At 41.5% G+C, this 25,219-nt stretch overlaps 1 protein-coding gene across 1 annotated transcript in view; it reads left to right on the plus strand.

The window, feature by feature from the left end:
* Nucleotides 1–19,307, plus strand: part of LOC129714820 (early endosome antigen 1-like) — a 55,558-nt gene extending 36,251 nt beyond the window's left edge. The window contains exons 33-47 of the mRNA XM_055664662.1: nt 1,839–1,856; nt 2,103–2,129; nt 3,078–3,101; nt 5,377–5,403; nt 6,033–6,059; nt 6,651–6,686; nt 7,638–7,664; nt 9,677–9,712; nt 9,914–9,940; nt 11,675–11,707; nt 13,226–13,261; nt 14,857–14,883; nt 15,734–15,757; nt 18,353–18,379; nt 19,237–19,307. Of these exons, the coding sequence (XP_055520637.1) occupies nt 1,839–1,856; nt 2,103–2,129; nt 3,078–3,101; nt 5,377–5,403; nt 6,033–6,059; nt 6,651–6,686; nt 7,638–7,664; nt 9,677–9,712; nt 9,914–9,940; nt 11,675–11,707; nt 13,226–13,261; nt 14,857–14,883; nt 15,734–15,757; nt 18,353–18,379; nt 19,237–19,307 (467 nt within the window). The remainder of the gene's footprint in view (nt 1–1,838; nt 1,857–2,102; nt 2,130–3,077; nt 3,102–5,376; nt 5,404–6,032; nt 6,060–6,650; nt 6,687–7,637; nt 7,665–9,676; nt 9,713–9,913; nt 9,941–11,674; nt 11,708–13,225; nt 13,262–14,856; nt 14,884–15,733; nt 15,758–18,352; nt 18,380–19,236) is intronic.
* Nucleotides 19,308–25,219: the final 5,912 nt, after the last annotated feature.

Consider the following 25,219-nt stretch of genomic DNA (forward strand, 5'->3'; position numbering starts at 1 on the left):
AATTCCGGATATATTAAACGATATATACTATAGTTCGGAAAATGAAGCCACATATACTGAGCGTCATTCCGTGGTTTACCTCTTGTCCGTCTTTTTTTTGCTGTATAGGTTTGTGATAAGTGAAATGATAAAAACAGACGTGTCAAAAGACAGTTCAGCAAGCCGATATCGTTTTGGGAACTATTGAAGACAAAGTGCTTTCCTGTTTTTAACTGTATACTAGACCAAGTGGGACCCGGGGGGGGGGGTGCGTCTTCACGGGGAAGGGCTGGTCTCCGAACGTGGCGTCGGCGCTCACAACAGAAACAGGCGCTCCCCGGAACCAATCACCCCCCATCACCCGTTCCCCCAACGTAGCCCTTTAGCCCAACGCAATATTCCACCATGCACTCATAGCCCCCAACAGCGCAGGCGCGGTTCATTTCCCCTCATCCGCCAACACTCCCTCCCACTCCGCTTCACCTCACCTCTTCTCTCGCCTCACCTCCTCCCCTCCTCTACTCACTCCTTCACTACTCCCTCCCTCTGCTTTCCCCTACCCTCAGTCACTCCCTACCTGCAGTCACCCCCTCCAGCCCTCCATATCCCCTCTCCCCTCCCTATCGCCCAGATCCGTTGGGCCCCGTTTCCCCAACGCGATATTCCACCACTCTCTTGTTTCCCCAACCCAACCCGTTTCCACCACTCACCCGTTCCCCAAACGCAACCGGCTCCCCCAACGTCAATAAATGGGCTCGACGTTTGGGTCGGCGTTGGCGCCCCCTTGAGCCAATCATTCCTTCCCACGTGGGGGGGGGGGGGGGGGGGTGGCTAAATCGCTCTCTCTCTCTCCTTATTCCCCTGGATGCTGCTGATCCCATTATCTCTCTGTCGCCCCTCCCTCCCTTTCCTTTTCCCTACCCTCAGTCCCTCCCTCCCCCACCTCTACCCCTTCGCAATCTCCACTAAAGACAATTATTAAATAACATTCCCCCATCCCCTACTACGTCAACTCTTGTCTGTTGACAGCAGAGATTATATTGCGATGTCATATTCGGTTTACGAAATCTACACGCCAGCTTTAAATATTTAAACTTTAAATATCAATAACGTGAAATATAACATGAAATGTGACGAAACGATGATACGACTACGGGAAAATGCTGCTATTGTTTACCGTTTCGTCGTAGTTCCTTGATCTCACATACAAAGAGACAGACAGACAGACAGACAGACAGACAGACAGACAGACAGACAGACAGACAGACAGACAGACAGACAGACAGAGAGACAGACAGACAGACAGACAGGCAGACAGGCAGATAGATAGATAGATAGATAGATAGATAGATAGATAGATAGATAGATAGATAGATAGATAGATAGATAGATAGATAGATAGATAGATAGATAGATAGATAGATAGATAGATAGATAGACAGAGAGACAGACAGACAGACAGACAGACAGACAGACAGACAGACAGACAGACAGAGACAGACAGACAGACAGACAGACAGACAGACAGACAGGCAGACAGACAGACAGACAGACAGACAGACAGACAGACAGACAGACAGACAGACAGACAGACAGACAGACAGACAAGACTAGATCTTCAATAGTATATAGATGAACTAATGGCAGGGCTCTCAAAAAGGCTTGAAAAGATAGGCTTCAGGGTCAGAATTGTTGGCGTTAATCGTTTTGTATCTTAAAATTGAGTACCACATGCGGATAATTTGCAAAACGCACAACAAAATTGAATTTGATGCGGAAGACCTCTTAGGAATATCAGCTGTAGAAATGTCGCATGTTATAAAATGTATCTTGACCTGATATTTTGCAATTATTTTCAGTGAAACGAAATGCTGCAGGTGATGATTTTCGATTTTGTTAAAAATATATAGTTAATTCTATCTCGCTCGCCATCTTATGTTTCGTTTGCGCATGTGTCGATCAAGAATTCTACTGGCATTGCACGAATATCACGGACGTCCATTTAAGATTAACTGGTTGAAGTATCGGCATAAAACCTCTGTGGTACCAACAAGACAGACATAAACTGAAAGGTATTTTCTATTTTATGCGTTTTGCGACTTGATTTCTTTACTTCTCTTCAGGAATTGAAACACTTCGCTTGCAACTAGGTACCGTATGAAATCGCTTCAATGATAACTACTATTTCGATTGTACACACATGCGATCAAGCGAATCGATAGACGTTATAGCTCTTTGTGCTGCCAAAACAAAGTTTAGAATATTCAGTGTTATTGTAGCATTAAATATCCTTAAGGGCCTGTCCCACGAGCATGCGAATCCATGCGGCAAGCGCAACCTAACGTAGTCGCTTGAGCCGTACTGCCTCGCGGGGCCGGTCCCGCTTCGATCGCCAGAGCCGTGAGGAGTTGTGCGGAGCTGGTCCCGACATCGCGCGGGGCTCCGAAAAACCAACCGTGTTCAACAATTCCGCGCGGCAACGGCCTGTCGGCCGGCAGCCGCCTCGACGCCGTACGCAGCGTCTTGACGCCCCACGCAGCATCATGCAGGCTGGTGGGACCGGCCCTGTACGGGGGTCACTCGACCTCCGCGCCCCCCCCCCCCCCCCCCCCCCCCCTTCCGGTTCGGTCGCGCTCGCCGCATGCAGGTCGCATGCTCGTGGGACAGGCCCTTTACAGCGGCTCTCGTTTAGTGAGAGCCATAAATCAGTGCAAGCGATTCCGTAATTTGCGCTCGTAAAACTAATTTTCCTCTTTCTTCTTGCAAACCAGCAGTCGCAAGGCAAATGTTTCTATAGCTAAAAAAGCCCTAAATTGTACATGTTCAAAGGTTGAAAGGTATGGTTATGAAAGTTGCTGGGTAGAGATTACGCAGAAGAATTTGGGGGAGTACATCTAGCCACTGGACTGTTGCCATTTTTTCAATAATGAAACATTTTCTGTTAACTTTTTTTTTCTAAAAACGCGTTAGCTTGAAACAACTGAGCTCCGAATCTAAAGGGGAAAAAAACAACCACACTCTCTGGCGTTGCGAAGTTTCGGATATTTAATAGTTTCATGACAAAACATTAATGTTTCATAACCTCTGTATGTTTTTAGTCACAAAGATCCGAGAAGCTAAAGGTAATTGCGATATACTATAAGATAATAGATGATCCCGATCTTTACGGAAATGCACAGAGATTTCGCAGTAATACATGCGTGTTGTAACACATCAACTGAAATGAATGTTCTTATTCACAGAGGACGAAATTTAAGAATTCAATATTTATAAGCCTTCTTCTGTCTGTAAAATAATATAGCACAGCCCTATATCTCCGGCCTTCTCCCGACGCCGGAGCACCATCACCCGGCGCAGAAGGGCCTGTAACATCCGCCCACGTAGCAGCGATTGCGGAGGCCTCAATAGGTCCGACTATGGGTGGACAAGGGGATGGGGACTGGACTTTGTGCCTTCCCTCATATTGGGAACCATTGTGGGGGATGTTTTTTTATGTTTATTGTTCAATTCTTTAATGTTGGGTATTATCTTTTTCTGTGTGCTGCATGCATGGCAAGACAAATTTCGCTACACCAATTGGTGTGCGTGACAAATAAATGTCCTTTGTCTTTTGTCCAAAGAATGTATTGGGGTAAACAAGGAAAAACATTCAGCACACCTATTTATTTATATAATTTGGAACCAAAATCCTCACTTTTTATCAACTCCGTTGACTTGCAAGCGAAAGCAAAGTGAAACCGTCCTTGGGCACAGATGAACAGCAGACCTTAACCATATAACCATTTAACCATATAACCATATAACAATTACAGCACGGAAACAGGCCATCTCGGCCCTACAAGTCCATGCCGAACAATTTTTTTCCCCTTAGTCCCACCTGCCTGCACTCGTACCATAACCCTCCATTCCCTTCCCATCCATATGCCTATCCAATTTATTTTTAAATGATACCAATGAACCTGCCTCCACCACTTCCACTGGGAGCTCATTCCACACCGCCACCACTCTCTGCGTAAAGAAGTTCCCCCTCATATTACCCCTAAACTTCTGTCCCTTAATTCTGAAGTCATGTCCTCTTGTTTGAATCTTCCCTATTCTCAAAGGGAAAAGCTTGTCCACATCAACTCTGTCTATCCCTCTCATCATTTTAAAGACCTCTATCAGGTCCCCCCTTAACCTTCTGCGCTCCAGAGAATAAAGACCTAACTTATTCAACCTATCTCTGTAACTTAGTTGTTGAAACCCAGGCAACATTCTAGTAAATCTCCTCTGTACTCTCTCTATTTTGTTGACATCCTTCCTATAATTTGGCGACCAAAATTGTACCCCATACTCCAGATTTGGTCTCACCAATGCCTTGTACAATTTTAACATCACACACCATTTCTGATTTTATTACTTCCGGGTCTCTGCCCCTAAAACCTCCAACCTTATCGTTCCCCAGCCCTGCAGGCCCAATTTTACCTTCTCCCCAAATTCTGCAAACAGAACTGTCCTGACAGACCCATGTTTCTGCTTATTCATGTCCCACCGAATTAATTTCCACATACTTCGACCTCATCCTATCCCCCCTGAGCCAATCCCTTCCTACCTATGTCCAAATCACCTCACACGCTCTTCGTATCTTTAATGGCTTCCGTTTCCACATCTTTAGCATGGATTTCCGTCCAGTTTCCGTCCAATGCAGAAAATCAATTTTTAACGGATGGACGTCCTCAAATTTCGGTTATTAGGCTCAATGTTGTGTAATTTGGCGAATTGCATTTTACATCCTGTTTTGTACCGTCGGTACATATAGTCAAAGCTGATAACCGAGAAAGGTATAAACGGCATAATTTTGGTAATTTGACAATACATAAATATTTATCAATTATACTGTTTCAAATCTATCTACTTTACTTCAGCCTCCGTGGGCCTATGTCGGCAACTCCGCTGACCCTCGCCTCTACATCGTCAATTTACAGTCCGGATCCGTCGCGTCGTCTGCGTTCCCGGCTCAGCTTTAGGCCCACAGCAACCAAACCTTGGGTGCGGCTCAAAGTCCAGAGGTTTCCGTTCAGGTTTCCTAAGTGGGACAGGGGCATTACTCCACTGTTAGAGTGAGGCCACAACTCATATTTCGTTTGGGCAGCATGTCACCCAATGTTGATTTCTGTAATTTTAAGTGACTCCTGCACCCTCCCTAAAGGGATGATGGGGTATGGAGAGAAGGCAGGTACGGGATACTGAGTTGGATGATCAGCCATGATCATATTGAATGGCGGTGCAGGCTCGAAGGGCCGAATGGCCTACTCCTGCACCTATTTTCTATGTGTCTATGGTTCTATTAGGAAAACACTTACTTTGTTCTCGTACAAAAATGCAATTTTCGACCGATTCTGATGTGCTTAATTCCAGACAATAAGAAAAACGTTGAAAATTTAGGTGAGCATGATGTCATTTCGTGATAGAAAACAGATATTAAAAGTTAATTGTACATCTTACTAAATTATTCCTCCGTGTCTCATGGTATTATAGGTATTAATCCAATTCTGAAATCATTAACGTCTTAAATGTTATTGCCCGGGAATATATTAGAATCGCACGGTAGTAGTGATACGATTCTCTGCAGGTGGAAATAAATGTACTTGTCGAGTATTATTATTAGATTATAATGTGGCGACGGAGGGGAAACTATATAAGAAAGGGGAAGAGCAATAGGGAGATTTCCTTACATTATTCGTTGCAGGTATTTAAAATATAGAGGAAAAATGAGAGATGTGTGTAGTCACATCTCACTATTATTTATTTTCAACGCGTTGCCATAGTCTGTAAACAATTAACATTTTTTTGTTGATATGGACAGAATATAAAGCGTTTCTCTTCGCTTTTACTTCATTTTACCTTCCACGTGGTATAATATTAGCACCGCGGTTGAAAAATATATAAGGAATAGGTGCAATCTGATAATATCTCCCAATCTACTGCCGTTGTATTCCTTCAATTGTTAACTCACATTTGTACATGTTCACTTTGCGAACAAATGTCTGATTTCACTTCATACTATCTGGTAGAAGCACAACTCAGAAAAAAAGGACACGGTGAGGATATTCATATTTATTTAGATATCTTAAAAAGGACTTTTCAGCTATTTCCTAAAATGAACACTGGCAGCACACGCCAGCGGCTGATCCGTATATTTAAACAGATGGGTCGGTGTGACTTACATACAGTTTTGGATTATTTGTTGGGCCTCTGGATTCCTGTGATGATGCAAAAGCCACTGGTGCATAATCAATAATGGGAATAGTCTCACAGCATTGCATTTGGGAACGATTAAGAGAGAAGCGTCAAATAATTCTATTTTCCTCATCAAATCCAGTGTGAGCCAATACTCGAAAATTGAAAGTTGATCTTCACTTACTGTGGCTGGTGTGGAATTCACACGAAAAAGCTTCCTTACACACGGTTTGTCGAATATATAACATAATTTACAACTCCGTTGTAACATCCAGGTGGAGAAAATTGCCGTGGAATTATTTGGGCAAATGGGGGTAGTCGGCTTTCACCCTGAAGTGCCATTAAAAAAAATCCGTGCAATGGATTATTACTCCAAATTATAGGCAGACATAAATCGCATTTAATACAAATGAAAAAATCAAATAACAGATAAAATATATTTCCTTCATCAGAATTGGAAAGTACTAAGCGAAGTGTTGCAGCGATGGGTGAGTAATTTTACGCTGGGCTGTGCACTCATCACAATAGACAATAGGTGCACGAGTAGGCCATTCGGCCGGTGAGCCAGCACCGCCATTCAATGGGATCATGGCTGATCATTCCCAATCAGTACCCCGTTCCTGCCTTATCCCATATAGCCTGAATCCGCTATCTTTAAGAGCCCCATCTAGCTCTCTCTTAAAAGTATCCAGAGAACCGGCCTCCACCGCCCTCTGAGGCCGAGAATTCCACAGACTCACAACTCTCTGTGGGAAAAAGTGTTTCCTCCATTCTGTTCTAAATGGCTTACCCCATATTCTTAAACCGTTGCCGCTGGTTCGGGACTCCCCCAACATAGAGAACATGTTTCCTGCTCTAGCGTGTCCAAACCCTTAATAATATTATATGTTCCAATAAGATACCCTCTCGTACCTTCTAAACTCCAGAGTGTACAAGCCCAGCCGCTCCATTCTCTCAACACATGACAATCCCGCCATTCCGGGAATTAACCTTGTAAACCTACTTGCACTCCCTCAATAGCAAGAACTTCCTTCCTAAAATTAGGAGACCAAAACAACACACAATACTCCAGATGTGGTCTCACCAGGGCCCTATACCATTGCAAAGGGCCTCTTTGCTCCTCTACTCAACTCCTCTTGTTATGAAATCCAACATGCCATTCGCATTATTCTCTGCCTGCTGTACCCGCATGCTTACCGTCATTGACAGGTGGACAAGGACCCTAGATCCCGTTGTACTTCCCCATTTCCAAACTTGATACCATTTAGATGGTAATCTGTCTTCCTGTTCTTGCCACCAAAGTGGATAACCACAGATTTACGTTCTCATATAACGTTCTCCCTCAGCTTAAATGTCGGTAGTTACGAGATCACATAATTCACGATGATGTACCAGGAGTAAGGAAAATATATCTCAAATGTTTGTATTTCAATTCGCAGACAAAATGTTAAAAGATAAAGACAGCGGTACGTTTTCGAAAATATATTCGCCACTAATTCGTTCTCTTTTAAAGAAGGCATCGGCCTATATTCAAGAAAAGTATATCTTCAGTAGTGGTAGCAGGTTGACTTCAGTCATCCGCAGAACGGTCCAGGCCCGACACATCACCAATCCATGTTCAGGAAAGAACTGCAGATGCTGGGTTAAATCGAAATGCGGGTCTCGACCCGAAACATCACCTATACCTTTTCTCCAGAGATGCTACCTGCCCCGCTGAGTTACTTCATCATTTTGCGTCTACGAATCCACGTTCTCCGGAGATACTGCGGGCCCGCCGAGGTATGCCAACACTTTGTGTCATCTTTGGAAAATCAACATCCGCAGTTCCCTGTTTCTGCAATTATTGGTTCCTTATTTTCGGAGGTTTTTGTCAGTCTCCTACCTGCTTCCACTACCAGCAACCTCCGGCAACCACCTGCAACGTCCGGGAACCGCACGGAAACCTTGGGTGGGGCGCAAAGTCTCCAAAGGTTTCGGTTCAGGTTTCCTAAGTGGGACAGGGGCATTAGGGTATATAAGCAACATCGTTTTGTTCGAGAATGCTCCTCAAGAAATGGAATCTGCCAATATGTGAGCATTTTTTCACAAGCCGGTCTTAACCTGAATCAATGTGTTTTTTTTAACTATCCAACTATATTCTTGGGGGGGGGGGGCATTGTGCGGTTTCTGAAGACGGGAGTTTTACATTTACAGCCCCCCAGACTGGTGGCGCGATCGCTCCATCCAACAAGCTTTAGTAGATAATGGTCAGTCTCTGTAATATCCATAGTAATCCCTAGATACCAGGTGAATCAATTAACTTTTATGCCCCCTCCGTGCGTTATTTTTTTTTTACAAATCGAGTTCCTTATGGATGGTAAAGACGTCCACCTCCCCATCTTTGACATTACATACTAAGCCATCAATTAGTGCAAAGTCAATGTCAATGTCGCCAACACTTCTACTAACGCTACAATGTATCGTAGCCCTGGCCTATTGTGCGAGAAGCCATGCCTTAGCAAATACGACAAAAGTCATTACCTATCAATGATGAAGATCACAACGTCACGTTTGTTTTCTACCTAGTTTGTGAGATGTTCATCTACATTCGATATCAGTTCCCAAATGTTTTACGTAGAACTTTGCAACGTCACGTGCTGTGTCTGAGATAAATGCTTGTGCCAATGCTAGGTGCTTCTTCCGATTGTTGTCGGTGGATGTTTAAATTAGAAGCAAAAGGACGAATAGCCTGCTAGGATTCTTGCAAAAACTAAAACAAACCACCGTTAACCAAAGATCGACAGAAGACTAAGAGCTAGTGAGTTGCTCCAATACCGTACTGGCGGTATTGAAATGCAATGCAGCTAATTCCGTCAAATTCCCAAATTGTTTTTCAACATTTCAAAACCCTCTAATTGCAAATGAGGACATCGTAACCATTTGCTAAGGGCTTAATACTTCCCAAGCATGAACACAGAAATAACACACGGCATATTAAAGGCCCTGTCCACTTAGGAAACCTGAACGGAAACATCTAGATAATTTGTGCCCCACCCAAGGTTTATGTGCGGTTCCCGGAGGTTTTTGTCAGTCTCCCTACCTGCTTCCACTACCTGCCACCCCCGGCAACCACCTGCAACCCCCGGGAACCGCACGGGAACCTTGGGTGGGGCGCAAAGGCTCCAGAGGTTTCCGTTCAGGTTTCCTAAGTGGGACAGGGGCATTACTCCATTACTGTACTGGCGGGATTGAAGTGGTATGCAGCTATTTCCGTCAAATTTCCAAATTGTTTTTGAAAATGTCAAACCCCCCTAATTGCAAATGAGGACACCGTAGCCATTTGCTAAGGGCTTCATACTTCCCATGCGTGAACACAGAAATAACACACGGCACATTTTCTGATCACATGGAAAATTACTATTTATATGTTTCAATTGCAGGGAGATATTTTTGAATTGAACCACACTTTGAATGACAGAATATATTCCCATTGTTTCAGAAATACTACTTTTCCAACGCAACGCAACAATGGCAGGTATGGGATATAACAGTGCTAACTCCAATTTTATAAAACAGCGCATAATGTATTATGTTCCAATCAACCTATTTCCATACCACATTATAATATATAACGTTGACTGACATAAGATATTTAGATCCAAGTGTGTCTGTCGCCTTTTCCCCGTTATTTTTAAGTCTATTCTAATAATAATTCAATTTCATGTTTCGTTAACAGAAGTCCAACTTAATGAAAGGGAAGCAGGTATATATTATTCACTGTATATTTTTTCAACTATGCATGTTTCAATTCTGCTTTAGCCGAATTGAAACATGGAGCTCAGAGGGTTAAGGGGGGACTTGATAAAGGTCTTTAAAATGATGAGAAGGATAGACAGAGTTGACGTGGATAAGCTTTTCCCACTGAGAGTAGGGAAGATTCGAACAAGAGGACATGACTTGAGAATTAAGGGACAGAAGTTTAGGGGTGACATGAGGGGGAACGTCTTTATTCAGAGAGTGGTAGCTGTGTGGAATGAGCTTCCAGTGGAAGTGGTGGAGACAGGTTCTCTTTTATCATTAAAAAAATTGGATAGGTATATGGATGGGAAAGGAATGGAGGGTTATGGTCTGATTGCGGGTAGATGGGGCTAGGGGAAAATAAGTGTTCGGCATGGACTTGAAGGGCCGAGATGGCCTGTTTTCCATGCTGTAATTGCTATATGGTTATATGGTTATAAGATACTTGTTTTTAATTTTCACTAATCTGGATTATTTTCATTGCAAAACGTCATAAAATTAGACAACACCGAAAAGTTTAATGTGATGTTATGCGAATCCATTTTTTTTAGCTTTTTACTGTTTGCTTTAGCACTCTATAAATAATCAAGTCAACTTTGCTCACGATATGAACTGATACCGCGCAAATGGGATCGATGTATCCGGTTTGGTAGATCATCGTGCTGTTGATCCCGATGGAGAGATATGCGATCGAGGAATCTGCCTTTCTAGAAAATATCATTGTATATAATATTGCATTCGAGGTGACGTTGGATCCTATATCCTCCATTACCTCAGTTTGAAATGAAGAGACATATTTCAATATTTTTTTCAGTATCAAGAAAATTATCGTTAATCGCTTGTCTGTCGGTGGCTGCAGAATGTTTAACACGTTTCCGTTTTATCTATAAAACTATAATTATATATATATAACTATGACTATAAATCTGAAGGGTTACGAGGTAGCCTGAAAATACTGGCACAACGCACTTCATGTACAGACTAGATACATGCACTGGGATAAAGAGCAGAATAACGTCAGACTAGGTGCAGATTATATCCAGCCCAATCAGTCATTCAAGAAGAATATAAATGAACTGATTACAGCACGAAATCCTTGTCTGTCTACCTGTAATAATTTTTGCTTATCGAGTATTTCCTGAACACTGACTTAAATATTCAGGACACGTGTTCACGCTGCCCTTTCAGGATAAGAGCGCTGAGGTCGTGGCCGAAAGGAAATCACATCATCTCTTAATCGCGCAACCACTTATTTTTAACCGCAGACCTTCACCCACCTAACAGCTTATATCTGTCAGCTACACGCCAGCGCAATCTACAGAGGTTAATGACACTACCACGTCTTAGAAATTCGGAAGAGATTCGGAAGATGCAGGTAAACCCTATCAGTCACCTGAAGACGATGTAATCTCCGCACAGGTGTCAGCATTGCACGGTGATCGCCTGGATTGCGATGCAGCAGATCTATCAATAAAGCCTCAACTATACTTAGCTAAAACTAGCTAAGGTTTTATACTGAACTATTTTCCGACGCCCTCGTTACCAAAGAGAATACTTGAAGGTGCTTTGCATTATCACCGTCATTTTTTATGAGACCTAGTTAGAGCACACCACTTTAAACCATAGCTGACACGCATATGTGATTTGGATACGGTTCTGCTGGTAGCATGCATGTTAACATTTTATCCTGTGGTTTCAGAGTTGGATAGAATGAAGCGTACTCAAAGAGCAGGTGAGAACACCAGTTGCAATTAATTAAAACCTGAGCCCGGCAAGAATTGTCGTCACAATAAACATCACCCCATCATGTTGCACTGAAGTATTCGTCCTTATTTAGGTTCAGGTACGCTAAACCATAGCTTTCAGTCTGAAGGAGGGTTTCGTCCCGAAACGTTGCCTATTTCCTTCGCTCCGTAGATGCTGCCTCACCCGCTGAGTTTCTCCAGCATTTTTGTCTACCTTCGATTTTCCAGCATCTGCAGTTCCTTCGTAAATATCTTTCATAGTGGTCGTTCAAGAGGGGTTCCTACATTACTATACAATCCTTTATTTTGTATTATCTTCCTTATGCCCCTGTCCCACTTAGGAAACCTGAACGACACCCTCTGGAGACTTTGCGCCCTACCCTAGGTTTCCGTGCGGTTCGCGGAGGTTGCAGGTGGTTGCCGGAGGTTGCAAGTAGTGGAAGCAGTTAGGGAGACTGACAAAAAGCTCCGGGAACCTCCGAGAGCGGGGCGCAAAGTCTCCAGATGTTTCCGTTCAGGTTTCCTAGGTGGGACAGGGGCATTACAGTGTGGAAGTTAACACGAAAGGAGGCTGATGGGAGATCACAACATCGATCAAATTAGAGCAAAGTTTGCTTAAATCCTAAAAGTATCGTGATCTCGGTTCGATTTCTTTAAATTTGTTTTTTTTTTTTCCTTTTCTATGTGCATTAACATATATTTCTTGCTGGATATTAGCGATGAGCAACGATGTTCCCTGCTTTTAAACGTAGATATCCAGCGATGTAATGACTCTACTAGCGTAGTGGCGAAGTGCCGGCACACATAGATTTGCAATCTGAACGTCACAATTGGATCAAACAATGTCTTTCTTTGGAGCGAGTGAGTACGCTGGGAATGCACTTCCGATGAGGAAGTTACAACGCTGGGTTTGTAAAGCGAAGTAAATGACGATATGAAAGGAACAATAAATCGGCAGCGTAGTTCGATGTCGAGAATACATTATACTTGTGTTTAAGAAGGAACTGCTGATGCTGGAAAATCGAAGGTACACAAAAACGCCGAAGAAATTCAGCGTGTGCAGCAGCATCTATGGAGCGAAGGAAATATGCAATGTTTCGGGCCCAAACCCTTCTTCAGACTGGTTTGAAGAAGGGTTTCGGCCCGAAACGTTGCTTATTTCCTTCGCTCCATAGATGCTGCTGTACCCGCTGAGTTTCTCCAGCATTTTTGTGTACCTACCAATGGATTATACTTGCAAGCTCCGACATTAATTCAGTGGGACAAATAACCTCATGCACGGTTATACATTTCTGTCCCGACCATCGATACGCGACAGAATTCTCCTTAAGATTCAGATTGGCATTTACATTATTTGATTGTCGTGAAAACAAGTGTATGATGACATTCTGAGTTTTCTAGAAACTCGGAGAGCAACCTGTAAATGGAATAAATATGCAGTCAATATTTCGCCATTCTATTTTCATATGGATTTCATGGATTGATTTCATTTTGTTTTCTATCAGTGAGCACAAAAGTTCAAAAACGAGACATCGGCACCGGTAAGAAATTCTGAAGGAGTTTTGTGGTTATTAAGATTAATCAACTGAGTTCTAACTTAATTATCAACAAATTATTACTTCTGCTAATTTGACCACGATGTGTTGTATATGTGAAAATCTTTGAAAGATAATGGCCGACCTAAGGACGTGGGAAGATGTTACCTTCAAAAATGTATCCGTTTCAGCTCCCTCTCAAACCCAGCAAAAATGATATAAATTTGCGAATCCGGTGTGAAATTAAATATCGGATCCAATTTATAATCCGGAGATAAAACAACTCTTTATTGCTTTCAGACAGTTACCTATACACATCGCTTTTCATGCCATTAAACTTCGGGGATAACATCGATATTAGTTTGGAGACCATGTGTGCGTACATTATAACTATCACGTGTAGTTTGGAGGGATACGTTTTCTGAAGAAATGTGACCATCAAATATGTCCGTGCAGCTGTAGCAATTTGGGAACCCAGGTCTGCAGGCAGTCAATGCGTCACTGTGTCGCCCCCGACGAGAATTTGCCTTGAGTCTGGTACTTCAAAGAGGACTAATTTGCCGTTAACAAAGTGATTTTTGATCATTTTTATCTTGAACATAAGAGTTATCAAATTCGTTTTCTAGTCTCGGGGAATGTCATGCGGGGAAAGCCATAGTCTGACAAATATTGTTTTGGGAAGCATCATTCAATGATCCTGCTTGTCCTTCAGAAAATTCGTTGCACATTTGAATCGCGGCATTGAAAATTGTTTTTATTCGTGAAAAGCTCCTCCTTGAAAACTGTTGCACATTTCCTTTGTAACTGGTTTCCTTTGTAACTGCATTCTGTGTTTAACTCGAGAAGGAGTTCTCTGAACCGAAAGGTATGCGTACAATTGCTGTGCGTCAAAATTCAATTAGCGCGATGGTCGTTTAAATTCCACCAACTCAACAGATTAGATAGTATTTTGGTTACAATCGCCACATATTTTACAAATCTGTACCAATGTTTATAATTTCAGTTTAAAATCATTAGCTTTTAACAGCTGGACAATTCATCCCTGATTGCCAGTGGATGCGTTGGACGTCAGTTCTATTGTAAACCATTATTATTTCACGTCCAGCCAGCGATCAGAATTTATTTTCCTTTATCAAAAAAAAGTTGATTTTACTCGTTAAGAATCATATTTCTAACCTTATACGAGAAAACACTTTTTCTCACAGAGAGTGGCGAGTCTGTGGAATTATCTGCCTCAGAGGGCTGTGGAGGCGGGTTCTCCGGATGCTTTCTAGAGAGAGCTAGATAGGATTTAAAACAGCGGTCAGGGGATATGGGGAGAAGAGAGGAACGGGATACTGATTGGGGACGATCAGGCATGATCACATTGAATGACGGTGCTGGCTCGAAGGACCCAATGGCCTCCTCCTGCACCTATTGTCTATTGTCTATTGTCTATAACTTCGCTAAAAGTATTTGTAAATATGAATTCGGCAGCGTATATTTGGATCCTTAAACGTAATTAACTTAGAACCTTGTTCTAAATGGTGGTTTCATTAATGTGTATTTGGCTGGCTGTTCAAGAGCACCAAATAATTATGTTTCATCTTTTCATATTATAGAGGCAGATGGACTCCGGGTTGAACTGGGTAATTCATTCAATTCAACAATCCTTTTAAATCGGGAGAGTTATTGGTTCAACAAAGAGTCATAGAGTGATACAGCGTGGAAACAGGCCATTCGGCTCAACTTTCCCACAGCGGCCAACATGTCCCAGCAACAGTTGTCCCACCTGGCCGCGCTTGGCCCATATCCCTCCAAACTTGTCCTATCCATATATATATTTCTAACTGTTTCTGAAACTTTGGGATAGTCGCTGCCTCAACTGCCACTTCTGACAGCTTGTTCCATTCACCCAACACCCTTTGTGTGAAAAGGTACCCCTCAGATTTCTACTAAATCTTTCCCCTTCATCTTAAACCAATGTCCCTTGGTCCTCGATTCACCTACTCTGGGCAAGGGACTCTGTGCATTTACCCGATCTATTCCTCTCATGACCGTATACACTTCTGTAAGATCGCCCCTCATCCTTCTACACTACAGGGAATAGAGTCCCAACCTACTCAACCTCTCCCCATAGCCCAGACCCTCTAGTCGTGGCAACATCCTCCTAAGGAAATGCTTGCCTATGAGAATAAATCAATACTTTCACTGTGAATGGCAAAAATAGGATACGTTGATTCTTCGTGCGTCAGCGCAAGGCATCGCTGTGATATATGATTTTAAAAAGTGATTATTTTGTGTTAAATTGACAATAGGTTACCTATCACAAATCTGTATGTTGTTGGGATAATCTTTCTTAGAAATAATTGACTCGGGATCACGGCTTTTGCAACATCGATCAAAATTCAAATTGCTCATATTAACAAATATCATATAGCTTTATAATTTCCCAATATTGTATTTATGTGCCCTAATCTATTTGTGTTTGGTTTTCAGTTGACAGATTAAAGGAAATACGAGGTAATCTACGTTAAATTCTTTAGTATGTTATCATATGTTAATCATCATATTTGCATTCTTCTTTAGTCGAAACATAACCAGGCAATAAGACTGGTTAACGGACTGTGTCCCCTCCCCATATATCATACACCAACACATCTAACCTCGCCCATACTTTGACATCTAGGCACCTGTCAAAGCAAAGCCACTGTTCGGTCTGAATGTCTGTTTATATTTCAAATTTTAGGCCTATTTCAGATATGGTAATTTTAATGTTTAAAGCTATATGTATTGATTCTGTTTTCATTAACCGCACTGATGGGAACTGATTGAGAAACATTTTTTTTCGTTTCATCTGTGTATGTGAGTACTCAGTTAATATGATTTAAAGTAAATACTGAATATTGAATACTGAAGATTTGACTATTTATTCCAACCTCTTGAGTTTACGAACGCAGCAACAAATGATTTAACCTGATCATGTTTGAACCACCATTACAAAGATCAGGCATTGTGTTGCCCTCGTCTTGAAGAAAACAGAGGGATTTCAAATGTTAAATATCAATAACATTGAATATTTTGAGATTATATTGTCATGCAAGCTAATAAGAATATACGAGGTATGTTATTGCTTCTTCGTTCAATAGCAGGGAAACCGTTGTGCATCCGCTTTCGTCTAACATGAGCGCGCTGTTTTCTCTAACTTTCAAGTAACTATCCAAAAGTAGTCCCTCAATGGACCTGCTAGCCAGAAATAATTTCTTGAAGTTATGATCAGTTACCCTGAACTGCGGAGCCGACTGGACATTCCCACACAAATTTGGCAATGGGCTTACAGAATCTAGAAATAATATTCTACTGATAAATGCGTACAGTTTGTCAAGTCAAATGTAAAGGATCCTGATTCAAATAGTCTGTTTCCAATGTTAACTCCTTAATATTTTTTTCATTTTATTTTATTATATTCCATTCGGTGTTAACATAGAGTTATATATTCTATGACTTCGGCCCAACTCGCCCACAACGGCGAACGTTGGCCCACTTGCCTGCGCTTGGTCCATAACCGTCTAAACCTGTCTTCTCCATGTACCTGTCCAACTGGTCCTAAAACGATGTGATAGTCCAAGCGTCAACTACCTACTCTGACAGCTCGTTCCATACACCCTGTGTGGAAAAAGCTACCTCTCGGATTCCTATTAAATCTTTTCAACTTTACTTTGAACCTGTGTCCTCGGGTCCTCGATTCCCTTACTCTTGGTAAAATACTATGTGCATCTACCCGGTCTATTCCTCTCATGATTGTGTATACTCCTATAAGATCTCCCTCATCCTCCTACACTCCATGGAATAGAAACCCAGTCAGCGCAACCTCTCCACATAGCTCACACCCTCTAGGCCTGGCAACATTCTCGTAAATCTCTTCTGAACCCTTTCAAGCTTGACAATATGTTTCATATAACATGGTGCCCATAACTGAACATAATATTCTGAATGCGGTCTCACCAACGTCTTATACACCTGCAACATGACCTCCCAACGTCTATACTCAATACTCTGACTGATGGACAAAATGTCAAAAGCCTTTTGACCACCTTATCTACCTGCGACTCGACCTCCATGGAAACATGCACTTGTACTCCGAGGTCCCTCTGCTCTACAACACCACACAGATGTCTACCATTTACTGTGTAGGTTCGACGTCCCAAAGCGCAACACCTCACATTTCTCTGCGTTAAATTCCATAACCCATTCCTCCACCCACCTGGCCAATCGATCCAGATCCTGCTGCAATCGTTCACAGCCATCTTCACTATCTGCAAAACCACTAACTTTTGTATCATCAACAAACTTGCTAATCTTGCTAATAAATATATATATATTATATTCTACAGTTCTGCATCAAATGCACAGCTGGTTCGTTCACCACATAGAGACCAAGCAAATGCAGCCCTGATATCCAATATCTGCAACCACGTCTCTGCAAAAATAGTTCCGAAAATACCATTACCCATCCCATATCATATGGAATAAAGTCACAAGAACTTCAAGCGTGGTAACGCTTCCTTTGGTAACATTGCACCATAATGCGTCCAATTCGTGGAAACGCTATTTAATTAGAAAAATAGCCCGACAAAGTTAATGTCGCGCAAACAGAACTACTGTTAGTTGGAAATTACACATTGTTTCCCATACAATTAACGCGTTGAATCAGTTTCACTCAAGCTTGAGATGGGGAAAACTGAAATAGTGTTGTTTTATAACCTAGTATGGAGCACAAGTCTCTCTTCATTACGAGAATATTTACAAACTTCAAATGGCTATCAAAACTTTTTACCATAGTTTAATATGCTTTAATTTGTTCCGCTCCTATCTGTGAAATGTGTTTTCCGCTCCGTTGCACGTAGAGTATTTATTGTAGCATTTTTAGATCCATCAAGGCCATTTTTTATATTCCACAATAACGATATTTTCGAATTTATCAGCGCCTGTCTATTGTATCCCTTCCGTGGCACTAATGATGTGTCTAATTCAGTTACAATTAATTTTCTATATGTTCAAATAATTAATTCAGCCTCTTTGGACATATTTTTCATCACTTGTATTGTATGTTTTCAGATTTGAAGAATAAAGTTTCCAGGTTAGGTATGCGTATACAGCTTTAAATATCTCTATTTGAACAACACGGCCGCACACTCTTGTTTATTCCACAGAGGCATCCAACCGTTTCAAAAATCAAAGGATTAAGAAACAACGCAGCGATCCGACAACTGCTTATAACCCATGAAAAATTGGTAACTGTTGTGGTAATGTATGGAATCGTTTATGAGCCGCAAACAATAAAAGGGCAGCGCAGTTGGTAGGGCGGCAGGCTCACGGCGCCAGAACCCGGGTTCGCGGGTAGCTCAGGCTATTGTCTGCGGCAGTTTGCATGTTCTCTCTGTTACCGCGCGAATTTCCTTCAAGCACTTTAGCATCCCCCAACATCCAGAAGACGCGCGGGTGTTTTTGGGTGGTGTATAGAGAGCGGATCCGATACTGGATTAATATAGAACTAGTGAGAATTGTGTGCGATGATCGGGGCAGCTTTGTCGGGCCGAAGAACCTGCTTCCATGATGCATCTCTAAATTTAACCGATCATGTTACTGCCATCTAAATGTGTGGCTATTTCGTCGTTTATAATTGACTCGAGCATCTTCCGCACCACCGTTACCAGTTAACGGGTCTATAATTCCCTGCTTTCTCTCACCCGCCTTTCTTGAAAAGTGGGATAACATTAGCTACCCTCCAATCCACAGGAACTGATCCTGAGTCGATAGAACATTGGAACATGATCACCAATGCATCCACGATTTCTAGAGCCACTTCCCTAAGTACCCTGGGATGCAGACCATCAGGCCCTGGGGATTTGTCAGCCTTCATCTAATTATTTATCTGTTTGTTATGTACTCTTTTATTTTACTGATTTATGAGCGTACATCTTAACATTATTGTGTTTTAGAGAACGAAGCTGCTGGCAAATCTGGAACAAGGGACTCAAGTAATATATTACAGATTTATGTCCAGTTTTAATACACTTAGACTATTTTTCATTTAACATTATTATTTATCTTACTGTGCTGAATACATCAAGCCTTTCAAACACATTTCGCATTCATTAATCCTGAATGGTTCTCATTGTTTTCCAACAATGCAGTTCGGTTGATGTGACTTCACGCGTCCGCGCTGTGAGATCCCGGCCTTTCTCAGTGTAGGGTCTGCCCTCAATTCCCGGAAAGTTGATGCAGCGAACATAAATAGCATCAAGCTTCTCTGGACTTTATGCGGAATTATTTGGGCCATTTTAGTACCCACGATGCGAATATCGTCTTATGCCTTAGTCAACGTCTGGTGGGAGAAAACACGCTGCTTTGCACTCGTCAGGTTCATAGCCAGATAGAAAATGAATGACTGATATTATCAATAAGATGGTATCAATTACATAGAAGCGCTGGGGAAAGCAGGTCCATGCATTTCGAATGCCGCTTCTCAGATTTCAGTCTATAAAGGTTAAGATGCGTGCCCAATACACTCGAAGGGATTGACAACTCAGTCAACTAAAGGTCTATTCATTTTGGTCGTTCTTCCTTTCATCCAGTATTTAATTGTCGCCACTTATTTAAATATCCCTCGCTTAACATCTTGGCTTCCAATATTCCGTTTAATGTCGAAGACCTATGTTGAATATCCAAATATGTCCCCGACACCAGATCTTTAAAAATCGTTTCGCGGCACGTAAATATCACAGAGTTTATAACGCCTATCATGGCTATGCAAGGGGAAGATAGGGCGGACTCGCAAGATCGGAATCTTCTCATATCGTGAAACGGGTGTGGAAGGTAAGACCTCAGGCAGCGGCTAGTTCGAGATGCTCCGGCACAGAATGTTGCTCGTTGTTTTAACAACACTATTAAATTGAGCACGTGAAGCCTTTAATCCCACAATTACATGTGAATACGGTATCGGCAAGAATTGCGCTGAAACATCATTCAGATGGGACTGTCGCTTCGGTTTTTCACTAAAATAATAACTTAAAGCGCCTGCATGCACAGTAAATTATTATTTAAAAATGAAGCTTTACGATGTATTCTAGATTGATATTTTTGTATAACACGGGATTAATTCGATGATATATTTAAAATGCCTTTAGAAATAATAGAGGTTTCCTGTTTTGATTTACAGGCGGTTCAACTCGTGAGTAACCCTGCATAAATTATTAAACAAATCAATGTCAATTGCAAACTGATTATATATTTAGTCTGATGATTATATTTGCTTATATATGCCTGTAAGACGTGAGGTATCAAATGCAGGAGTAAAGTAGTATGATCGTATATGTTTTATGCGCATCAAATCTGAACATCTGCAAACCGTCCTCATCTTTGCCTACATTTGTCATCCACGTCGTGAGTTGTTAATTGCACATCTACAATATTCATTTGTTCTTCTGTCTTAGCTTGAGTGTATTTTAGCAAAGCTTTTCACGGGTTCCTTATACGATCTAAGGAACGGAACCAAGATAAAATTAGTAAAAGGCGAATATGTCTGATAGATTGCATGTGTCAAACGTTGTTATCAATTAAGTTCCATTAGCTACAATTAGCAATGTTACAAAATTTTGAGATTTAAAATCTCAAGTATTAAAAAAGTTATGACCATTTTCATACTCGGAAATTAGCATCTTGTTCCCTATTGATTTTCAATGGACATTACAAAAAAGCTGTGATCTTGGATAATCAAAAGCCCATTTCTTAAGAAAAGATTAACATTTTTAAATAGCCTAAGTGTCCAAAGATTATTCACAAATGATTCACAATATAACATGATTTTTATATCTAATTTACATTAATTTATAGGCCAAATGGAAGGAATTTAGTGTTCAATTGCTGTAAATAAATGCCCATTTAAATCGGCTTTCTAGTGGGTTCATGTGGAACGCGCTGGTTTAGAACGTTGACATAGCGCTGGATTAGTGCCCTCAAATGCCGAGAAAAATACTGCGGGATATAAAAAGCCCAAAATGAGCTACTCGCTATAGATAACTTGATATATAGGGTTATATATATGCCCCATTTAATGTAAAAATAAGGTACATACCTTTAATTGTTTGCTCTATAAAACCCTGGGGCTGCGAGAGGTTGCGGAATGAAACAGTAATTTTAAAACTATTAGAACTATATTATCGAGGCCTATAAAACTAATAATACCTTTTGCGACCGGGTCTTGCAGCGATTTTTCGTTAATGATTTACTAGGCTGAACATGTGCGATTAGTACAGCCTGGTACAAATCGCGTTTTAAACCCGCCCCCTCCAAACAGCGCCAAAATCGCGGCCATGGCTGAGGGCAGATTCCCAATGACGATTCAGGTAGGTTTTGTAACATACCTACTACAATGTTTGTTCCGTTTTTCATAGAACATAGAAGATGCGGAAACCACTTTCGATCATTAGGGAGACTGACAAAAACCTCCGGGAACCTCCGGGAACCGCACGGAAACCTTGGGTGGGGCGCAAAGTCCCCAGAGGTTTCCGTTCAGGTTTCCTAAGTGGAACAGGGGCAGAACACGCTTCTTCATTCCAGGACGCCACCTCGCGTCTCCCCCAGCGCATGCGTCCCCTCGCACAAGACTTAACACATGCTAATTATATCACATACATCACAGTGAGCGTGGAGTCTACTGGCATGTAGAGAGGCCAGTCTTGCGTTCAGTAAAGATGAAGTACTTCCTTCGTTATTGTTTGATGCGCATCTGACGTATATGCTTTCGGATGCCCAGATATATAACCTCAATGGTATGCGACATGTAGAAGCAGAGGAAATGAATTTAATTGACACAAAAAAAGAAAAATGTTGGCAATAACGATACCAATTATTAACTTTCCATTAAATGAACGCCTGCAAATAAGTTTAAATGAACCCCAACCCATTCAATGCATAACTCTCTTTGTTTAGTCAACATATTTTCTACATGCATGCTTTCCCGTTTTAGTCCGTGTAGCAAATTAATGTTCTACCATTTTAATTTATGATTTAATCTCCTAAAATAAGGTTTACCAATATTCCGATGCGATTGTGGGAAAGAATATTGCAATGTGATTTTCAATAAATTAAAGAGGTTTCATCTATTTTACTCGGTATTAATCTTGGGTTATAACACAATGTCGTTGATATTATTTTCAGAATCTTCCTCTGCAAGAGGTAATATTGATAGCTGCACTGGTGCATTTATTTCTATTGATATGTCTATTATTTCTATTTCTATTGCTCCTACTTCAAAGGAGATACATTAAATGTTGTTGGCGAAACTCCCACGTGTGCATCACGGTGAATAGAATACGTTTCGAAACTCTTGTAAAATTCATTTCCTAATCGTGTGCAAATACATTTGATAAAACGGGATTTCACGTAATATTTCTTTCATAAATGCTGTTGACTAACTCCAGGACTTTCTGTTGCTTATTTCAGAAAATACTTTCCTGCGGATCCAACTTGGTACGGTTTTATTGAAAAAAAAAGACATAGTTATCACTGATGCTCATCAATCCTGCTGTCATTACAATTTAAGTTTAATTAACTATGTGCACGTGCCGGTGGCCGAATCTTCGATCAGCATTTTTGGAGCATTTTTATTTTTTCTAATAATTGAGATTAATTGGCTCTGGTATTCATGGAAGCAGATGGTACAGCAATTGTCAAGGATTGCATCATATTTTAGTCAATAGGCATGTCGCATTTTTCTTCCATTTCTCACAAAATAGTAGGCTGGTAGGATAGTATTTTCTTCTCACGATTCGGAACATATTAATCGCAAACAACGTATTTTTCTTTCGGGAAAATGACTCACAAACTTCATGTATTTATTCCGAACAAGCAAAAAATCTACAATGCCCCTCTCCATACATTGCACAGTACATCAAATTACAAATCTTCTACGCGTGTTAACACTGTGTTGGCGACCAAACGTCAACCTATTTTGGGAGACATTAAGATGGCCTGCGACACTTCAGCGCCTGTACAAGTGACGCTAACATATTGCGATAGATCGAACAATCTTCTGATCGGAGTGGTGTAAATCAGCCATTACATCTTTAGCTCGTCCCGGGTAGGTCTGCACGTGTTGTGAGAAATCAAAGGAAATCAAAACAAAGTATCCGTCGGTTCAATGGTTATGTCGACTACCAAGATATAGAACATAGAAACATAGAAAATAGGTGCAGGAGTAGGCCATTCGGCCCTTCGAGCCTGCACCGCCATTCAATATGATCATATAACCATATAACCATATAACAATTACATCACGGAAACAGGCCATCTCGACCCTTCTAGTCCGTGCCGAACACATAATCTCCCCTAGTCCCATATACCTGCGCTCAGACCATAACCCTTCATTCCCTTCCCATCCATATAACTATCCAATTTATTTTTAAATGATAAAAACGAACCTGCCTCCACCACCTTCACTGGAAGCTCATTCCACACAGCTACCACTCTCTGAGTAAAGAAGTTCCCCCTCATGTTACCCCTAAACTTCAGTCCCTTAATTCTCAAGTCATGTCCCCTTGTTTGAATCTTCCCTACTCTCAGTGGGAAAAGCTTTTCCACGTCAACACTGTCTATCCCTCTCATCATTTAAAAAACCTCTATCAAGTCCCCCCTTAACCTTCTGCGCTCCAAAGAATAAAGCCCTAACTTGTTCAACCTTTCTCTGTAACTTAGTTGCTGAAACCCAGGCAACATTCTAGTAAATCTTCTCTGTACTCTCTCTATTTTGTTGACATCCTTCCTATAATTAGGCGACCAAAATTGTACACCATGCTCCAGAATTGGCCTCACCAATGCCTTGTACAATTTTAACATTACATCCCAACTTCTATACTCAATGCTCTGATTTATAAAGGCCAGCACACCAAAAGCTTTCTTTACCACCCTATCTACATGAGATTCCACTTTCAGGGAACTGTGCACAGTTATTCCCAGATCCCTCTGTTCACCTACATTCTTCAATTCCCTACCATTTACCATGTACGTCCTATTTTGATTTGTCCTGCCAAGATGTAGCACCTCACACTTATCAGCATTAAACTCCATCTGCCATCTTTCAGCCCACTCTTCCAACTGGCATAAATCTCTCTGTAGACTTTGAAACTCCACTTCATTACCCGCAACCCCACCTATCTTAGTATCATCTGCATACTTACTAATCCAATTTACCACACCATCATCCAGATCATTGATGTACATTACAAACAACAGTGGATCCAACACAGATCCCTGTGGCACCCCACTCGTCACTGGCCTCCAACCTGACAAACAACCATCCACCATTACTCTCTGGCATCTCCCATTCAGCCACTGTTGAATCCATCTTGCTACTACACCATTAATACCCAACCATTGAACCTTCTTAACCAACCTTCTATGTGGAACCTTGTCAAAGGCCTTACTGAAGTCCATATACAAAACATCCACTGCTTTACCCTCATCAATTTCCCGAATAACATCTTCAAAAAATTCAAGAAGATTAGTTAAACATGACCTTCCAGGCACAAATCCATGTTGACTGTTCCTAATCAGACCCTGTTTATCCAGATGCTATGGCTGATCATCCAACTACGTATCCTGTACCTGCCTTCTCTCCATGCCCCCTGATCTCTTTAGCCACAGGGGCCACATCTTAAATATAGATTTGCGATTTAAGTTCAAAAATATATGTAAACTTTAGCAGTGATTTTGCTTCCTTACATAAACTTTCAAGTTAAATGACTCCCTATTAAATATATCCAATGAACTGGCCTCAACTACCTTCTGTGACAGAGAATTCAGCAGATTCACCACTCTCTGTGTAAAAAATGATTTTCGCATCTCGGTCTTGAAAGACTTCCCCCTTATCCTTAAACTGTGACCCCTTGTTCTGGACGGTATACAGACATCTGTTATACAGAC

This window comes from Leucoraja erinacea, chromosome 42, assembly GCF_028641065.1.
Source record: "Leucoraja erinacea ecotype New England chromosome 42, Leri_hhj_1, whole genome shotgun sequence".
NCBI classification, from domain to species: domain Eukaryota; kingdom Metazoa; phylum Chordata; class Chondrichthyes; order Rajiformes; family Rajidae; genus Leucoraja; species Leucoraja erinaceus.